Genomic DNA, 15,976 nt, shown 5'->3' on the forward strand with positions numbered 1-15,976 from the left:
ACGACGCCATTGAAGCTAACTTAGCTACGGAACCTTGACAGAGCTATGCTAAAAACATTAGCTCTGCACCTACGCCAGCTCTCATCTGCTCATCACGACCCGTGCTCACTCAGACTGCGTGGTCGGTAGTAGTCAATCAATCAATCAATCAATGTTTATTTATATAGCCTAAATCACAAGTGTCTCAAAGGGCTGTACAAGCCACAACGACATCCTCGGTACAGAGCCCACATACGGGCAAGGAAAACTCACCCCAGTGGGACGTCAATGTGAATGACTATGAGAAACCTTGGAGAGGACCGCATATGTGGGTAAACCTGCAGGTAATAGTCACAATATTTCTATTAAATAGGCTTTACTTTGCATTTTAATTAACGTGGGATTATTTTTTGTATTTAGAAATAATAGTACCAACTTTTTTTTTTTTTTTCCTCCAACATTTGTGGCACTGGCGTGGCGCCCCCTGATGGGCGGCGCCCTTAGCATTTGCCTATACGGCCTATGCCACGGACCGGCCCTGATTCACATTGACGTCCCACTGGGGTGAGTTTTCCTTGCCCGTATGTGGGCTCTGTACCAAGGATGTCGTTATGGCTTGTACAGCCCTTTGAGACACTTGTGATTCAGGGCTATATAAATAAACATTGATTGATTTAATGTACTGTAAGATTTTTAAAAAAAAATAAAGCCAATAATGCCATTTTTTTTGTGGTCCCTTTTATTTAGAAAAGTACCAAAAAGTATCAAAATCATTTTAGTACCAGTACCGGTACCAAAATATTGGTATCAGGACAACACTAGTGTCAATATTGCATTATGTTTTCCTTACAATACACCTACATGCTCTTTTAATGTTTTTTTTGGTAATGTTATTATTAAAACGTGCCACAGGCCGTTAAAAAGTTAGCAGCGGGCCACAAATGGCCCCCGGGCTACACTACCTTGCTCTAACTAGTGCTGAACTAATCTAGTACCCAGTGCTGCAAGTGTCACTGATTGCAAACCTTTTATTACTTTAGGGGGGACAAGTTTCACAGTTGTGAAGCTCTGACCCCTTGACTCTAAAACAGCCACACAACATCAGATAAGCAAAGAGCCAATCGGATATTTGGAGCCGTGCACACGCATGAATGTCCCCTTTAGAAAAAAAAAAAATAGACTGCATAAGGAGGACTTCATTGACAGGGAATCCACCCACAAGCACGTCTTTATTTCCATACTGGGACACGACTGTATCTCTGCACGGTGAGTAAGCGCAAACTGCCTCAAAATACTCCGTTGTTAATATGAATACATTGCAGTAACACGCCCGTGTTAATCCCATGCTTGTGCATATAACTTCATTTTTCGGTCAAACGCGTCTAACACGAGTTGACGTGTGTTCTTCGTCCCCCACGCACTTCTGCAGCCAAATGCCCGAGAACAGCGCACATGGGCCCGGCCAGCAGCAGAACGCAGGTCCCGCCGCGGAGGAGTCGCGGACGGCGGAGGATGTTTTCGACGACACCTACGCGGAGAAAGTAGGTCCCAAGCCTCCGATGCGGCTGGTGTGGAGGAACATCATCCTCATGATCCTGCTGCACACCGGCGCGCTCTACGGATTCACCCTCATCCCGGCGGCGGCCACTCTCACCCTGGCCTGGAGTGAGTATGCCTGGCACCCCGCCGCCCCCTCAAACCATGTCAAAATGTCCGGAATGTTCCAAATTGGGAGGTTTTCCAAACTGGAAATATGCAAAATGTAGACTATTGTAGAATGTAGACATTGGTAAATCAGCACATTTTTAGGAACTTTAGTTCCTGTAGACCTCTGTGTGGTGCAGGGTAGAGTAACTCTACCCTGCACCACACTTTACTATAGCTAATACAAATCAGGCTGAGGGCCAATTGCAACCATGTAAATATACATCAAATATTATGTCATATTTCTTCTAGGGTCCCCAAACTACGGCCCAGTGTCCAAAATCCGGCACGCGGGAAGTCTCAAGTAAAAAATAAAATAAAATAAATATTTATATATATATATATATATATATATATATATATATATATATATATATATATATATATATATATATATATATATATATATATATATATATGTGTGTATGTATGTATGTATGTATGTATGTATGTATATAATTTAATAATAGTAATAATGGATTAGATTTATATAGCGCTTTTCTAGACACTCAAAAGCGCTTCACAGAGAAGTGAGAACCCATCATTCATTTTTACAACTCATTCATTCATCATTCATTCACAATATTCAATATATATATATATATATATAATTTATATATAATTTATATATATATATATAATTTATATATATATATATAATGTATATGTATATATATATATATATATATATATATGTATATGTGTATATATGTGTATATATATATTATATATTTATATGTATATATACAGTATATATATGTGTGTATATGTATGTATATATGTATATGTATATATATGTATATATTTTTATATATGTATATGTATGTAAATGTATGTATATGTATATATATGTATATTTATATATATGTGTGTATATGTATATATATGTATATGTAGATATATGTGTGTATATGTACTGTATATATAATTTGTATATGTATATATGTGTATGTATATGTGTATGTATATATGTGTGTGTATATGTGTTTATATGCACACGTATATATACACACACACATATATATATATATATACACACACATATATATGTATGTATGTATATATGTATACAAATGTATGTATGTATTTATATATGTATACACATGTATGTATGTGTATGTTTGTATGTGTATATTTGTGTATATATATATATATATATATATATATATATATATATATATATATATATAATATATATATGTCTGTGTCTCAGACAGACTGTCTCAGACAGACAGACAGTGTATGTATGTGTATATTTGTGTGTATATATATATATATATATGTCTGTCTGTCTGTCTGAGACAGTTTGTCTGTCTGTGTATATGTATGTATGTATGTATGTATATATATATATATGTATATATATATATATACAGTATAAGTGTATATATCGGTGTGTGTGTGTGTATTATACAGAGCCCGGCCCTAAGCCTAAATATTTCAACCCAATGCGGCCCCCAAGTCCAAAAGTTTGGGGACCCCTGTACTAAAGTGTCAGAACATAAAATATATAACAAGATACAAAATCATATGATTTAGAAACAAAATAATGAAAGTCAATTCGGCTCAGTAAATTATGAATTCATGAGGGTCAGGTGAGTCCTTACGTTCCATTTTCATCTGTAAATAACAATGTATAAATTATAGGGCTGTCAAATGAACGAGTTTACTTATTTGATTAGGTTCAGTAATTCGAAATTATTTTCTGTTACGCACACCTTAGAAAGGAAAACGTTTTGTCCCCCATACTCTCCACCACGACTATAAATAGTATAATTTGTCTATACAATTGTTATAAGTACACCTATGTATAACATTTAAATACAGTATATAAATAAGAATAAATTCAAATTGGTCTGCAACATTAACTCAGGAGCACAATAACGTATATAAAACACTTTAGAGCAATAAAACAATTAGTGGTGTTTTTTTTTTTTTTTTTTTTTACAACAAACTCAGGAGCATAAAACAGTATAATAAAACACTTTGACCTACAAAACAAAAATAAATAAACAAGCATGATACTGATCAAGTACGCATGCCCCCCAGCATCGCCCGGCCCACTACTTGAAAAGAACTGGATTGATCACAAAAAGTTATCGCATTAATCATGTACACACTTAGATTAATCATGCAATTTATTTATGCATTTTTTAAAAACGTTTGTTTATTATAATTGTTAAGACAAATTAATAGAAATACAGTACAATGCTAATTAAATGTTTTTGTTTTTTTCGCCCACCTTAAAAAAAAAAAAGCAAAAACAGACAACTGCACTTCCGAATTACTTCAACACGGTGCAGCAATATAAACAAAAGGCTCATCAATCAACCACGAAAAATGAGCAAATTACATTAATAACCTCCTGTAATTTGATTTAGATATTATTATTAATTCCATTTTCTGATAGATTAAACATTAACACCAATGAGATTATTTTAAAACTCCGCCAGACTCAATTCCACCTATTTGACTGATGAAAATGATCACATAATTTCATCAGAAAGTACTATTAACGGCAACATGTACTGTAGGTGTAAAAAAAAAAACATATGTACATTTTAAGAATGTGCTTGTTCTATTTCTAAACAAAGAAAAAAAAAATCTGAATGTGTTTTTATTTTTAAGTTATCAGGCCATGATTTTACCAGCTCGGCCCACTCGGGAATAGAATTTCCTCCATGTGGCCCCTGACCTAAAATGAGTTTGACACCCTTGGCTTAGAGGATTTGGATCAATCTTTTCGCCAATTACCAAAGACAAAGTAGTTGCTGGAAAGAGGCAAAATGGTTGCCAATGTATAAATCTTTAATGGTGTTAATCTAGAAAAAGTACAAAAATGAGCAAGGAGACGAGTGACTGGTGTGCTCGCTGGCGAATTTCTCTCCAAAATACAGCCTGAAATAACTTGAGATAACGCCGTTACCAAGTTTTGTGCAAACATGCATTTAAGTAAATTAATTAAGGATGTCCGATAATATCGGACTGCCGATATCATCGGCCGATAAACGCTTTAAAATGTAATATCGGAAATTATCGGTATCAGTTTCAAAATTATCGGTATCGGTTTCAAAAAGTAAAATTCATGACTTTTTAAAATGGACGTAGGGAGAAGTACAGAGCGCCAATAAACCTTAAAGGCACTGCCTTTGCGTGCCGGCCCAGTCACATAATATCTACGGCTTTTCACACACACAAGTGAATGCCACGCATACTTGGTCAACAGCCATACAGGTCACACTGAGGGTACGCGTATAAACAACTTTAACACTGTTACAAATATGCGCCACACTGTGAACCCACACCAAACAAGAATGACAAACACATTTCGGGAGAACATCCGCACCGTAACACAACAGAAGAAAAACCCAGAACTTGCAGCACTAACTCTTCCGGGACGCAACAATATACACCCCCCGCCACCCCCCTCCCCCACACCTCAACCCCGCCCACCTCAACAAGGAGAGCATGTCCTAAATTCCGAGCTGCTGTTTTGAGGCATGTTAAAAAAAATAATGCACTTTGTGACTTCAATAATAAATATGGCAGTGCCATGTTGGCATTCCATAACTTGAGTTGATTCATTTTGGAAAACCTTGTTACATTGTTTAGTGCATCCAGCGGGGCATCACAACAAAATTAGGCATAATAATGTGTTAATTCCACGACTGTATATATCGGTATTGGTTGATATCGGAATCGGTAATTAAGAGTTGGACAATATCGGAATATCGGATATCGGCAAAAAAGCCATTATCGGACATCTCTAAAATTAATGCATTAATTTAAAACCAAATAAACACTAAAATCGCATTTGTGTACAAATATTGAGGTCCTTTCGGAAGCTAATTTTTTTAAATTTATTTTTTATTTTTTTTCGGAAGCTAATTTTAATTATGCCAGCGCGTAATCACCTCTGATTAATTGTGAAGAATCCAAAATTCAAAATGTGATTAATCTGATTAAAAGGAAAATACTTTAAAACCAAATAAACACTAAAATCGCATTTGTGTACAAATATTGAGGTCCTTTCGGAAGCTAATTTTTTTTAAATTTTAAAAAAAATTTTTTTCGGAAGCTAATTTTAATTACGCCAGCGCGTAATCACCTCTGATTAATTGTGATGAATCCAACATTCAAAATGTGATTCATCTGATTAAAAGGAAAACAAATTTGACAGCCCTAACAAATTATAAATGTCTGTGTTTATCTCAAGGTGACCAAACACATCATAGTTAGCGCCAGCCTGTTAGCATTACTGAAAGCCACATTTTGAAAAACTCAAGACGGATTGATTGATTGATTCAAACTTTTATTAGTAGATTGCACAGTTCAGTACATATTCCGTACAATTGACCACTAAATGGTAACACCCCGATACGTTTTTCAACTAGTTTAAAAAATAGTTGTAATCAATTCGTGGTACGGACTGGCTGAAAACAAGAGACGTCGTTCCTCATCAAGAAATGACACACCCAATCAACACTTTTATACAAACACATTACTGTATGAGCAACTAAGCTATTTATTTGTGCACATTGAACCTACAAGCTGATACACAGTATATGGCACAGAGGCGCTTGAATGGACCGTCCGAACAGATTCGGACACCACAACATCCGCCAGAACGCCCTTATCTGTGAAATAAACAATCTGTGAAGCATAAAGAATCACAACATGCCAAATAGTGGGCTTTCTAAAAGTGGGTCTATTTATTTTTGTTATTTAAAAAATCAGAAGATTTCAGTGGACTTTTTGAGGCTGGAGCCTATCACAGCGGCACCAGAGTATACACCCTGGACAAGTAAAACACAACAAAAAAATGAGCAATAAAAGTTAGCGTGTGTCAACTACGAAGTGATAGTATGAGATAGGCTTTACTTATCCCACAATGAGGAAATCATGCAGTTGCAGTGCAGACACAAAAACCATAAAAATAAGATAAACAAGAGATAAACAGCAAAGAACACAGAGGACATAAACTACATTAAGAGAGCACAGAGCTCATGCAACCAGCTGCCACTTCTACATACAGCTACAAAGTAAAAAACAAAGAAAATATGAGCAATAAATAATACATATTGCGCAGAAACGATTGCAAAACAAAAACATAATTTCAACACCCACCTCTGCACTGCTCCACGCCATCGTCTGCTGGGGAGGAGGGGCCACACGGCCAGAGTCAGGGACAGACACAACAAAGCAACCAAGGCTGCCCACCAGCCCCGGCCAATGTCCAGTCCACGCGGATGAGCAAAAATCCGTCTAGGGATTGTTGCGTCTGGCCAGTATTCCCTCCCAGGGAATTAAAGTCACTGGTCAATCCCAAATTCTTTCAGATGACATATATGCAGAGTAAGAAGGACCATCAAGACAGAATAGGAATATTAGCAAGTTTTACTAAAGCTTCAGGAGACCAGCCCACACCAATACATTCATATCGGCTTCTCGAATTGGTCTAACATTCGAACGGAAGAGACAACTTCTTGCGTCAGAAGAAAGCCCCCACCTGTCCAGAAAGGAATACAGCCTCATAGTTCTACTACAGATAAGACATAAGGGAGTACTCCAACTCCTACAGTGCAAGACAGAAAGAACTCTTAAACATATATGCATTCTCCACAGGATACATGCTCATTTAGCTCGTTGAAGCTCGCCCATTCTCGACGCTCAAAGCTAGCTTCGCAGCCCCTTGCTCTGCAGCCCCTTGCTCCGCATCTCCTCCGGTCTCTCCATGTAGTGTGGCAGAGAACCAGTAAATGCTGGGATGTATGTTATCTACACGGCAAAATGGAAAAGTTCCTGCAGTGGAAAAGGGCCTATGTTAAGAGATATTATTTATTTACCTCATTTGTAAATCCTGCAAATCACAGTCAAAAACATATCATTGCATCAGTGATATATTAGTTCATACTTGCCAACCCTCCCGTTTTTACCGGAAGACTCCCGGTATTCAGCGCCTCTCCCGATAACCCCCAGGCAGAAATTTTCTCCCGACAAACTCCCGGTATTCAGCCGGAGCTGGAGGCCACGCCCCCGCCAGCTCAATGCGGACCTGTGTGGGGACAGCCTGTTCTCACGTCCGCTTTCCCACAATATAAACAGCTTGCCTGCCCAATGACTTCATAACTGTAGAATGATCGAGGGCGAGTTCTTGGTTTCTTATGTGGGTTTATTGTTGGGCAGTTTCATTAACGTCCTCCCAGCGCGGTAACAACACACAACAACAGCAGTCACGTTTAGTCTACCGTAAAGCAGTTCGTCTGCCGTAAACAGCAATGTTGTGACACTCTTAAACAGGACAATACTGCCATCTACTGGATAGCCTCCAGAACACTGAAATTCAAGTATTTATTTTATTTATATGTATAATAAAAAAAATATATATATATATATATATATATATATATATATATATATATATATATATATATATATATATATATATATATATATATATATATATATATATATATAGCTAGAATTCACTGAAAGTCAAGTATTTCATACATATATATATATATATGAAATACTTGAGTTGGTGAATTCTAGCTTAAATATATTCCCCTCTTAACCACGCCCCTCACCCCACCCCTGACCACAACATCCGGATTCCCATCATGCTTTGCTTCAAAACTACGGCAAGTAGTAGAGTAGAGTTATGTGTGTCTATATGTATAAATAAATGAACACTGAAATTGAAGTATTTCTTTTATATAAAAGAAATACTTGAATTTCAGTGAATTCTAGCTATAAATATACTCCTCCCCCCTTAACCCCGCCCCCCGGTCCGCCCCGCTCACTCCGACCCCGCCCACCTCAACATAGCTGCCAATATTTTACCGTCAATTCTATAGTTTTTTGGTAAACAGGTTAATAATACATCATTTTTTTTCTTAATAATTTACCGGAAACTGTAAAAATAACGGATCCAACATCAACATACCGCAATGTCCTATACGTCGTGACTTGTATTTTTTACACTGAATTCCTGGCAACCACAGCTGTTTTTTTTAACCATCATTTTTTTTTAACAGTGTGTTGAGTAATTTCTGATGTACACTACCGTTCAAAAGTTTGGGGTCACCCAAACAATTTTGTGGAATAGCCTTCATTTCTAAGAACAAGAATAGACTGTCGAGTTTCAGATGAAAGTTCTCTTTTTCTGGCCATTTTGAGCGTTTTATTTGACCCCACAAATGTGATGCTCCAGAAACTCAATCTGCTCAAAGGAAGGTCAGTTTTGTAGCTTCTGTAACGAGCTAAACTGTTTTCAGATGTGTGAACATGATTGCACAAGGGTTTTCTAATCATCAAGTAGCCTTCTGAGCCAATGAGCAAACACATTGTACCATTAGAACACTGGAGTGATAGTTGCTGGAAATGGGCCTCTATACACCTATGTAGATATTGCACCAAAAAGCAGACATTTGCAGCTAGAATAGTCATTTACCACATTAGCAATGTATAGAGTGTATTTCTATAAAGTTAAGACTAGTTTAAAGTTATCTTCATTGAAAACTACAGTGCTTTTCCTTCAAAAATAAGGATATTTCCCAAACTTTTGAACGGTAGTTTATTTAGTAGCAATTTTATTGGGACCTACTTACACTACAACCGTAGTTGGTGTGTGCGAGAGAGACAAGGCGACATTACTACAGCATGTACTACAAAAGATGCACGTACAAAACACAAAAACATCTCTAACACACCACACCTTTTCTCTGGTTGGAAGTGAACATCCGTGCTGACGCAAGATAACCGCGCATATGAATGTTCTTTTCCATAGTTTGCAGAGTAAACATTGAAGAGTCATGCGGCCTCGTTTGACCTTGTGTCACATTTTACAGTGTGAAGTTCGACTGTGGTCATGTGACCACCGGGCTCCTTTTGATCGGTGACATGCAACGGAGTCTAATGTCAATAGTGCTTAGTCATGTAGGCTCTCTTAACGAGCCAAATTATTGCGTCTTTGCAAGCGGTAATCGATAGATTATGAATGAATATAATGGTATAAATACATTTAGGGATCAAAATTCAACTCAAGTGTAACGGAGTAAAAGTGTCGTTTCTTCACAAAAATACTCAAGTAAAAGTAAGAAGTATGTTGCAATAAAACTATAAGTACAATTACCCGAAAAGCTAATTTTTATTCGTTCTAATCCACTCCCATGGAAAGTTGATCGCAATTTTTCTGGAAGTTTGTAGACGACATGCTTTCACTTAGTTCTAGGGTCCGCAACCCGCGGCTCTAGAGCCGCATGGCTCCCTGGACCTCTTTCAGAGATGTGTGAAAATGGAAAAAAAAAAATTTTTTGTTTTAATATATTTTCTGTAGGAGAACAAACATGACACAAACCTTCCTAATTGTAAGAAATCCCACTGTTTATGTTATACATGCTTCACTGATGAGAGTATTTGCCAAGCACCGTTTTGTCCTAATTTCAGCGATCCTTAAACTCATCGTTGATTTTTTTTACATGTACAACTTTCTCCGACGCTGCCACAGAAAGACGTGTTTTATGCCACTCCTCCTTTGTCTCATTTTGTCCACCAAACGTTTTATGCTGTGCGTGAATGCACAAAGGTGAGCTTTGTTGATTTTATTGACTTGTTGTAGTCAGGCATATTTGGTCAGTGCATGACAGCAAGCTAATCGATGCTAACATGCTATTTAGGCTAGCTGTATGTACATCATTATGCTTTGTAGGTATATTTGAGCTCATTTAATTTCCTTTACCTATGTCCTCTGTGTATTTAATTTATATTTGCATGTCTCATGACACATTATCTGTGTGTAATATTGGCTGCATTTCCTATAGGTTTTTTGTGCCATGTTGTTCCAGACCACAGCAAATGTTACCCAGCTTGCAAAGATTGTATTAAATCCATTAGAAGAAGACAGCCTGCCGTTTCCTTAAACTTGGACACAATATCTATACCTTTGGCCATTCTGAGCCAGTAATTTCCAGAAGCTATCTCATCCTGTGAGAAGCCTCCATTTTACTAATGATTTCCAATGTTGCAAATAAAATGCAATATTTCTGTCAACGAAGATTTGAGTCAGCCTTTGATAGTAGGCTAATATAGCTAATATAGACACTTACATCATGTGTTGCCCAGTGTTTCCCATAAACTGCCAAGATACCTGTGGCGGTGGAGGCGTGGCTATGGGCGTGATCACAATGACATCATCAAGTAATTTGCATAATTTACTACAATGATATGATTTTCTCTAAAAAGGCTCAAAAAATGTATACTTACTAATTAATAACCGTTTTGTTTTAAACGTCCATCCATCCATCCAGTTTACAATATAATTACAACACTTTATGTACATATTTATAAACAGATTTGAACAATAAGTTATTCACTGAAATATATTTATTAATTGTGGTTCTTACAAAAAATATATCTTATAAAATATAAAAGCTAAAATGTCTCTTAAAGCTCTGCCCCTTTAATTAGTGCATACTAAATAATTTAACTTTAGCCTACTACTACAACCATATTATTTACCAGCAACATAAAGTGAAACAGAGGCAAAAAATATTTGTGGCGGACATAATTCTTTCGTGGCGGGCCGCCACAAACAAATGAATGTGTGGGAAACACTGGTTGCCTTCATTATAACACTTAATTTTTAGCGGCTCCAGACAGATTTTATTTTTGTATTTTTGGTCCAATAGGGCTCTTTCAACATTTTGGGTTCCCAACCCCAGACTTAGTGGCCAACCACTTTATAAAGCTCCTTACCGCCACCTACAGGACTGGAGTTGAACATAATCAACTTTGATTTATGACTGTACAGAGGATGGGGTGATAATTAGAGATACGCTGTTACTTCGAAATGTGAAAACTTAACTTTCCTAATGATTTGTAGTGCATGAGAAATTATAATTACTAGCACTCTTTAACTGCATAGTCATTTATTATTAACAAACGGCAGCAACAGAACCAATGTTGTAATAGCGAGAAGGAGCTGACTGCACAGCCAGCATTAAAAGCACGGCTGAGTTAATTTTAAACAAAAATACTGCAAGTTTAAAGATTTAATGATACTTACATTGAATTCTTGTTTAGCGAATAAGAAAAACAAAAGAACGAAGAGGTTGCCTCCAGCCACAATTGTTACTGAAATTTGTATACCATACACCCGTCCGGGAACTGTAGGAAATTGGGGTGTTTTTTAAGTTTTTTTAAATGTTCACATTTAATTATTTCAAAATTAATAATACAGCAATCAATATTGCGGTTATGCATGCAGTAGATGTGTCCTGATATGATACAAATACTGGAACATTGAGTACTGGCTAGGGATGTCCGATAATGGCTTTTTGCCGATATCCGATATTCCGATATTGTCCAACTCTTTAATTACCAATACCGATATCCACCGATACCGATATCAACCGATAGATGTATACAGTCGTGGAATTAACACATTATTATGCCTAATTTGGACAACCAGGTATAGTGAAGATAAGGTCCTTTAAAAAAAATAAAAATAAAAAGATAAATAAATTAAACATTTTCTTGAATAAAAAAGAAAGTAAAACAATATAAAAACAGTTACATAGAAACTAGTAATGAATGAAAATGAGTAAAATTAACTGTTAAAGGTTAGTACTATTAGTGGACCAGCAGCACGCACAATCATGTGCGCTTACGGACTGTATCCCTTGCAGACTGTATTGATATATATTGATATATAATGTAGGAACCAGAATATTAATAACAGAAAGAAACAACCCTTTTGTGTGAATGAGTGTAAATGGGGGAGGGAGGTTTTTTGGGTTGGTGCACTAATTAATTGTAAGTGTATCTTGTGTTTTTTATGTTGATTTAATAAAAAAATTGTTTTTAAAAAAAAAAACGATACAGATAATAAAAAAACCCGATACCGATAATTTTCGATATTACATTTTAAAGCATTTATCGGCAGGCCGATATTGTCGGACATCTCTAGTATTGGCCGATATATAACAAATATGATATCAGCAGGAATCATACAGTACTTACATTATTTTGTAGTGAGGAATATTAGAAAAGGTTTGATCAATTGAAATTATTCAGAGAACATTGATAGGTATGAAAACCCTAACCTACTAGTATTTTCCGGACCATAGGGGGCACCGGATTATGCCGATGAGCGGGTCTAGTCATGTCTATTTTTATACAAAAGGGATTATAGGGCGCATTAAAGGGGTCATTTTAATTATTATTTTCTAAATGTAAAAGACTTCCTTGTGGTCTACATAACATGTAATGGTGGTTCTTTGGTCAAAATGTTGCATTGATGATGTTTTACAGATCATCTTCAAGCCGCTTTCTGACAGTCGCTTCAGGATGCTATAATAACTATTTTCAATGGAACATATAAATGTTGGAGTCGTTTACTTGAGTCTTATTGCAGTCCACGCGTATCTCTTACGTGTGACTGCCATCTGCTGGTCAAACTTAATCAATTCGCCATGTACCCAATAAAATAACTTCCAGGTTGGTAAGCACAACCAAAATGATTCCCTACATTAGGCGCACCGGGTTATAAGGCGCGCTGTCGAGTTTTGAGAAAATGAAAGGATTTTAAGTGCGCCTTATAGTCCGAAAAATACGGTGTTTATTATTAAGCGTCTGGAATGGACCTTCAGGTTGAAGTGGAGCTGTAAATAGCCACGATTTTTTTTTTAAAATTAAGCTTACTAATAAGCTAGTAAGTTGAATGATGCAGACACATTTGCTACTTTTCGGATAAGTAAATAATATGCAACTTTATTTTATATTTGTTTGTATTGACAATTGTGTTTTAGACTGTAACATTGTTCATTTAAGGACACTTAATAAGTATGTCTAGCTTGTGCACTATTGTGTGCTTAGCTGTTGTTTAGCTGCTAGCTCCAAGTAGCATATCCTAGTACCAACCTACTCAGTGGCCTAGTGAACCTACTCAGTGGCCTAGTGGTTAGAGCAGTGGTTCTTAACCTGGGTTCGATCGAACCCTAGAGGTTCGGTGAGTTGGCCTAAGGGGTTCGGCGGAGCCTCTGCCGCGTAGGTCGAGACACACCCAACTCATCGTGAAAATAAAAACTTCTCCCTATCGGCATATTATGGATACCCCCAAACAATGTTCCCTCTAATTTCCATCTGATTTGCAGGTGTGCAATTTGTTGTGAGTTCATGCACTGTGTTGGTTTTGTTCTTTGAACAAAGTGATGCTCATGCACGGTTCATTTTGTGCACCAGTAAATAAATATCAAACTTTGTCTTGAATTTGAAAACATTTTCATTTAAATTTTTCACTAAAGAAGGGTTCGGTGAATGCGCATATGAAACTGGTGGGGTTCGGTACCTCCAACAAGGTTAAGAACCACTGGGTTAGAGTGTCCGCCCTGAGATCGGTAGGTTGTGAGTTCAAACCCCGGCCGAGTCATACCAAAGACTATAAAAATGGGACCCATTACCTCCCTGCTTGGCACTCAGCATCAAGGGTTGGAATTGGGGGTTAAATCACCAAAAATGAATGACTTCACAAAACACAAGAAAAGACCAACTTTGTGTGCTTACTGGAGAACATTCAGACGTTTACTGGCTGTCCAGCTTTGCAGAAGTAAACTTACTGCAGGACTGCTTGTATCGGAGCGCTTTCATCAGAGGTTTTTTACATCACCTGATAGTGCTGCGATATCAATATCAGATTGGGACACCCCTCATCCAAAAACGACACTCTACCGGCTACCATTTAATATTTCAACACATTTTAACATAAAATCCGTAGAATCTGCAGTAGACAATTGAGGCATGAAGCTCTCCTCAACAGTCTCCACTTTGTCTCTAGTCCCCCCACCCCTCTCTCTATGTCTCTGCAATGCCGAGCTGCATATTATTTCACAGTGGAAGACAAAGCACAATCCCCGCTCCAATAGACATTCCATTGTGCGCCGCAACACAATTCGTCTTTGGCCTGCAACAGAAGGACCCTGAGTGCGTCCCTGCATGCACACAACAGCAACAACAACATGAACTGTAAACATACCGTATTTTCTGGACCATGTGGCGCACCGGATTATAAGGCGCACTGATGATGGTCTATTTTCATACAAAAGGCGCACCGGATTATAAGGCGCATTAAAGGGGTCGTATTAGGATTTTTTTTCTAAATATGAAAGACTTCCTTGTGGTCTACATAACATGTAATGGTGGTTCTTTGGTCAAAAAGTTGCATAGATGATGTTTTACAGATCATCTTCAAGCCGCTTTCTGACAGTCTCTTCAGGATGCGCCGTTTTGTGGGCGGTCTTATTTACGTGGCTCACCTTCGACAGCGTCTTCTCCCCGTCATCTTTGTTGTAGCGGTGTAGCGTGCAAGGACGGGAGTGGGAGAAGTGTCAAAAAGATGGAGCTAACTGTTTTAATGACATTCAGACTTTACTTCAATCAATAACGGAGCAGCATCTCCTCATCCGTGGTCTCACTAGAGCAGGGGTCACCAACGCGGTGCCCGCGGGCACCAGGTAGCCCGTAAGGACCAGATGAGTAGCCCGCCGGCCTGTTCTAAAAATAGCTCAAATAGCAGCATTTACCAGTGAGCTGCCTCTATTTTTTGAATTGTATTTATTTACTAGCAAGCTGGTCTCGCTTTGCCCGACATTTTTAATTCTAAAAGAGACAAAACTCAAATAGAATTTGAAAATCCAAGAAAATATTTTAAAGACTTGGTCTTCACTTGTTTAAATAAATTCATTATTTTTTTTTACTTTGCTCCTTATAACTTTCAGAAAGACAAATTTAGAGAAAAAATACAACCTTAAAAATGATTTTAGGTTTTTTAAACACATATACCTTTTTACCTTTTAAATTCCTTCCTCTTCTTTCCTGACAATTTAAATCAATGTTCAAGTATTTTTTTTAAATTATTGTAAGGAATAATAAATACATTTTGATTTAATTCTTCATTTTAGCTTCTGTTTTTTTGACGAAGAATATTTGTGAAATATTTCTTCAAACTTATTATGATTAAAATTCAAAAAAATTATTCTGGCAAATCTAGAAAATCTGTAGAATCAAATTTAAATCTTATTTCAAAGTCTTTTGAATTTCTTTTAAAATTTTTGTTCTGGAAAATCTAGAAGAAATAATGATTTGTCTTTGTTAGAAATATAGCTTGGTCCAATTTGTTATATATTCTAACAAAGTGTAGATTGGATTTTAACCTATTTAAAACATGTCATCAAAATTCTAAAATTAATCTTAATCAGGAAAAATTACTAATGATGTTCCATAAATTCTTTTTTTA

General features: G+C 36.9%; 2 protein-coding genes across 6 annotated transcripts in view; one reads left to right on the top strand and one right to left on the bottom strand.

The window, feature by feature from the left end:
* The window catches only part of cuedc2 (CUE domain containing 2), a 466,641-nt gene that overhangs the window by 284,265 nt on the left and 166,400 nt on the right, over positions 1-15,976 (bottom strand). The window lies entirely within an intron of this gene.
* Positions 1-15,976, top strand: part of scdb (stearoyl-CoA desaturase b) — a 39,833-nt gene that overhangs the window by 8,662 nt on the left and 15,195 nt on the right. For 3 of the 5 annotated variants that reach the window (XR_009827225.1, XR_009827224.1, XM_062058026.1), the window contains exons 1-2: positions 1,089-1,245; positions 1,409-1,644. Coding sequence is in view for 3 of the 5 variants with exons in the window: in XM_062058026.1 (XP_061914010.1) it covers positions 1,127-1,245; positions 1,409-1,644 (355 nt within the window). In the remaining 2 variants the exon portion in view is untranslated. Of the gene's footprint in view, positions 1-483; positions 544-1,088; positions 1,246-1,408; positions 1,645-15,976 lie in introns of those variants that run through there. The other 2 variants (XM_062058028.1, XM_062058027.1) reach the window with 2 other exon arrangements.

Source organism: Entelurus aequoreus, linkage group LG09 (genome assembly GCF_033978785.1).
Source record: "Entelurus aequoreus isolate RoL-2023_Sb linkage group LG09, RoL_Eaeq_v1.1, whole genome shotgun sequence".
NCBI lineage: Eukaryota > Metazoa > Chordata > Actinopteri > Syngnathiformes > Syngnathidae > Entelurus > Entelurus aequoreus.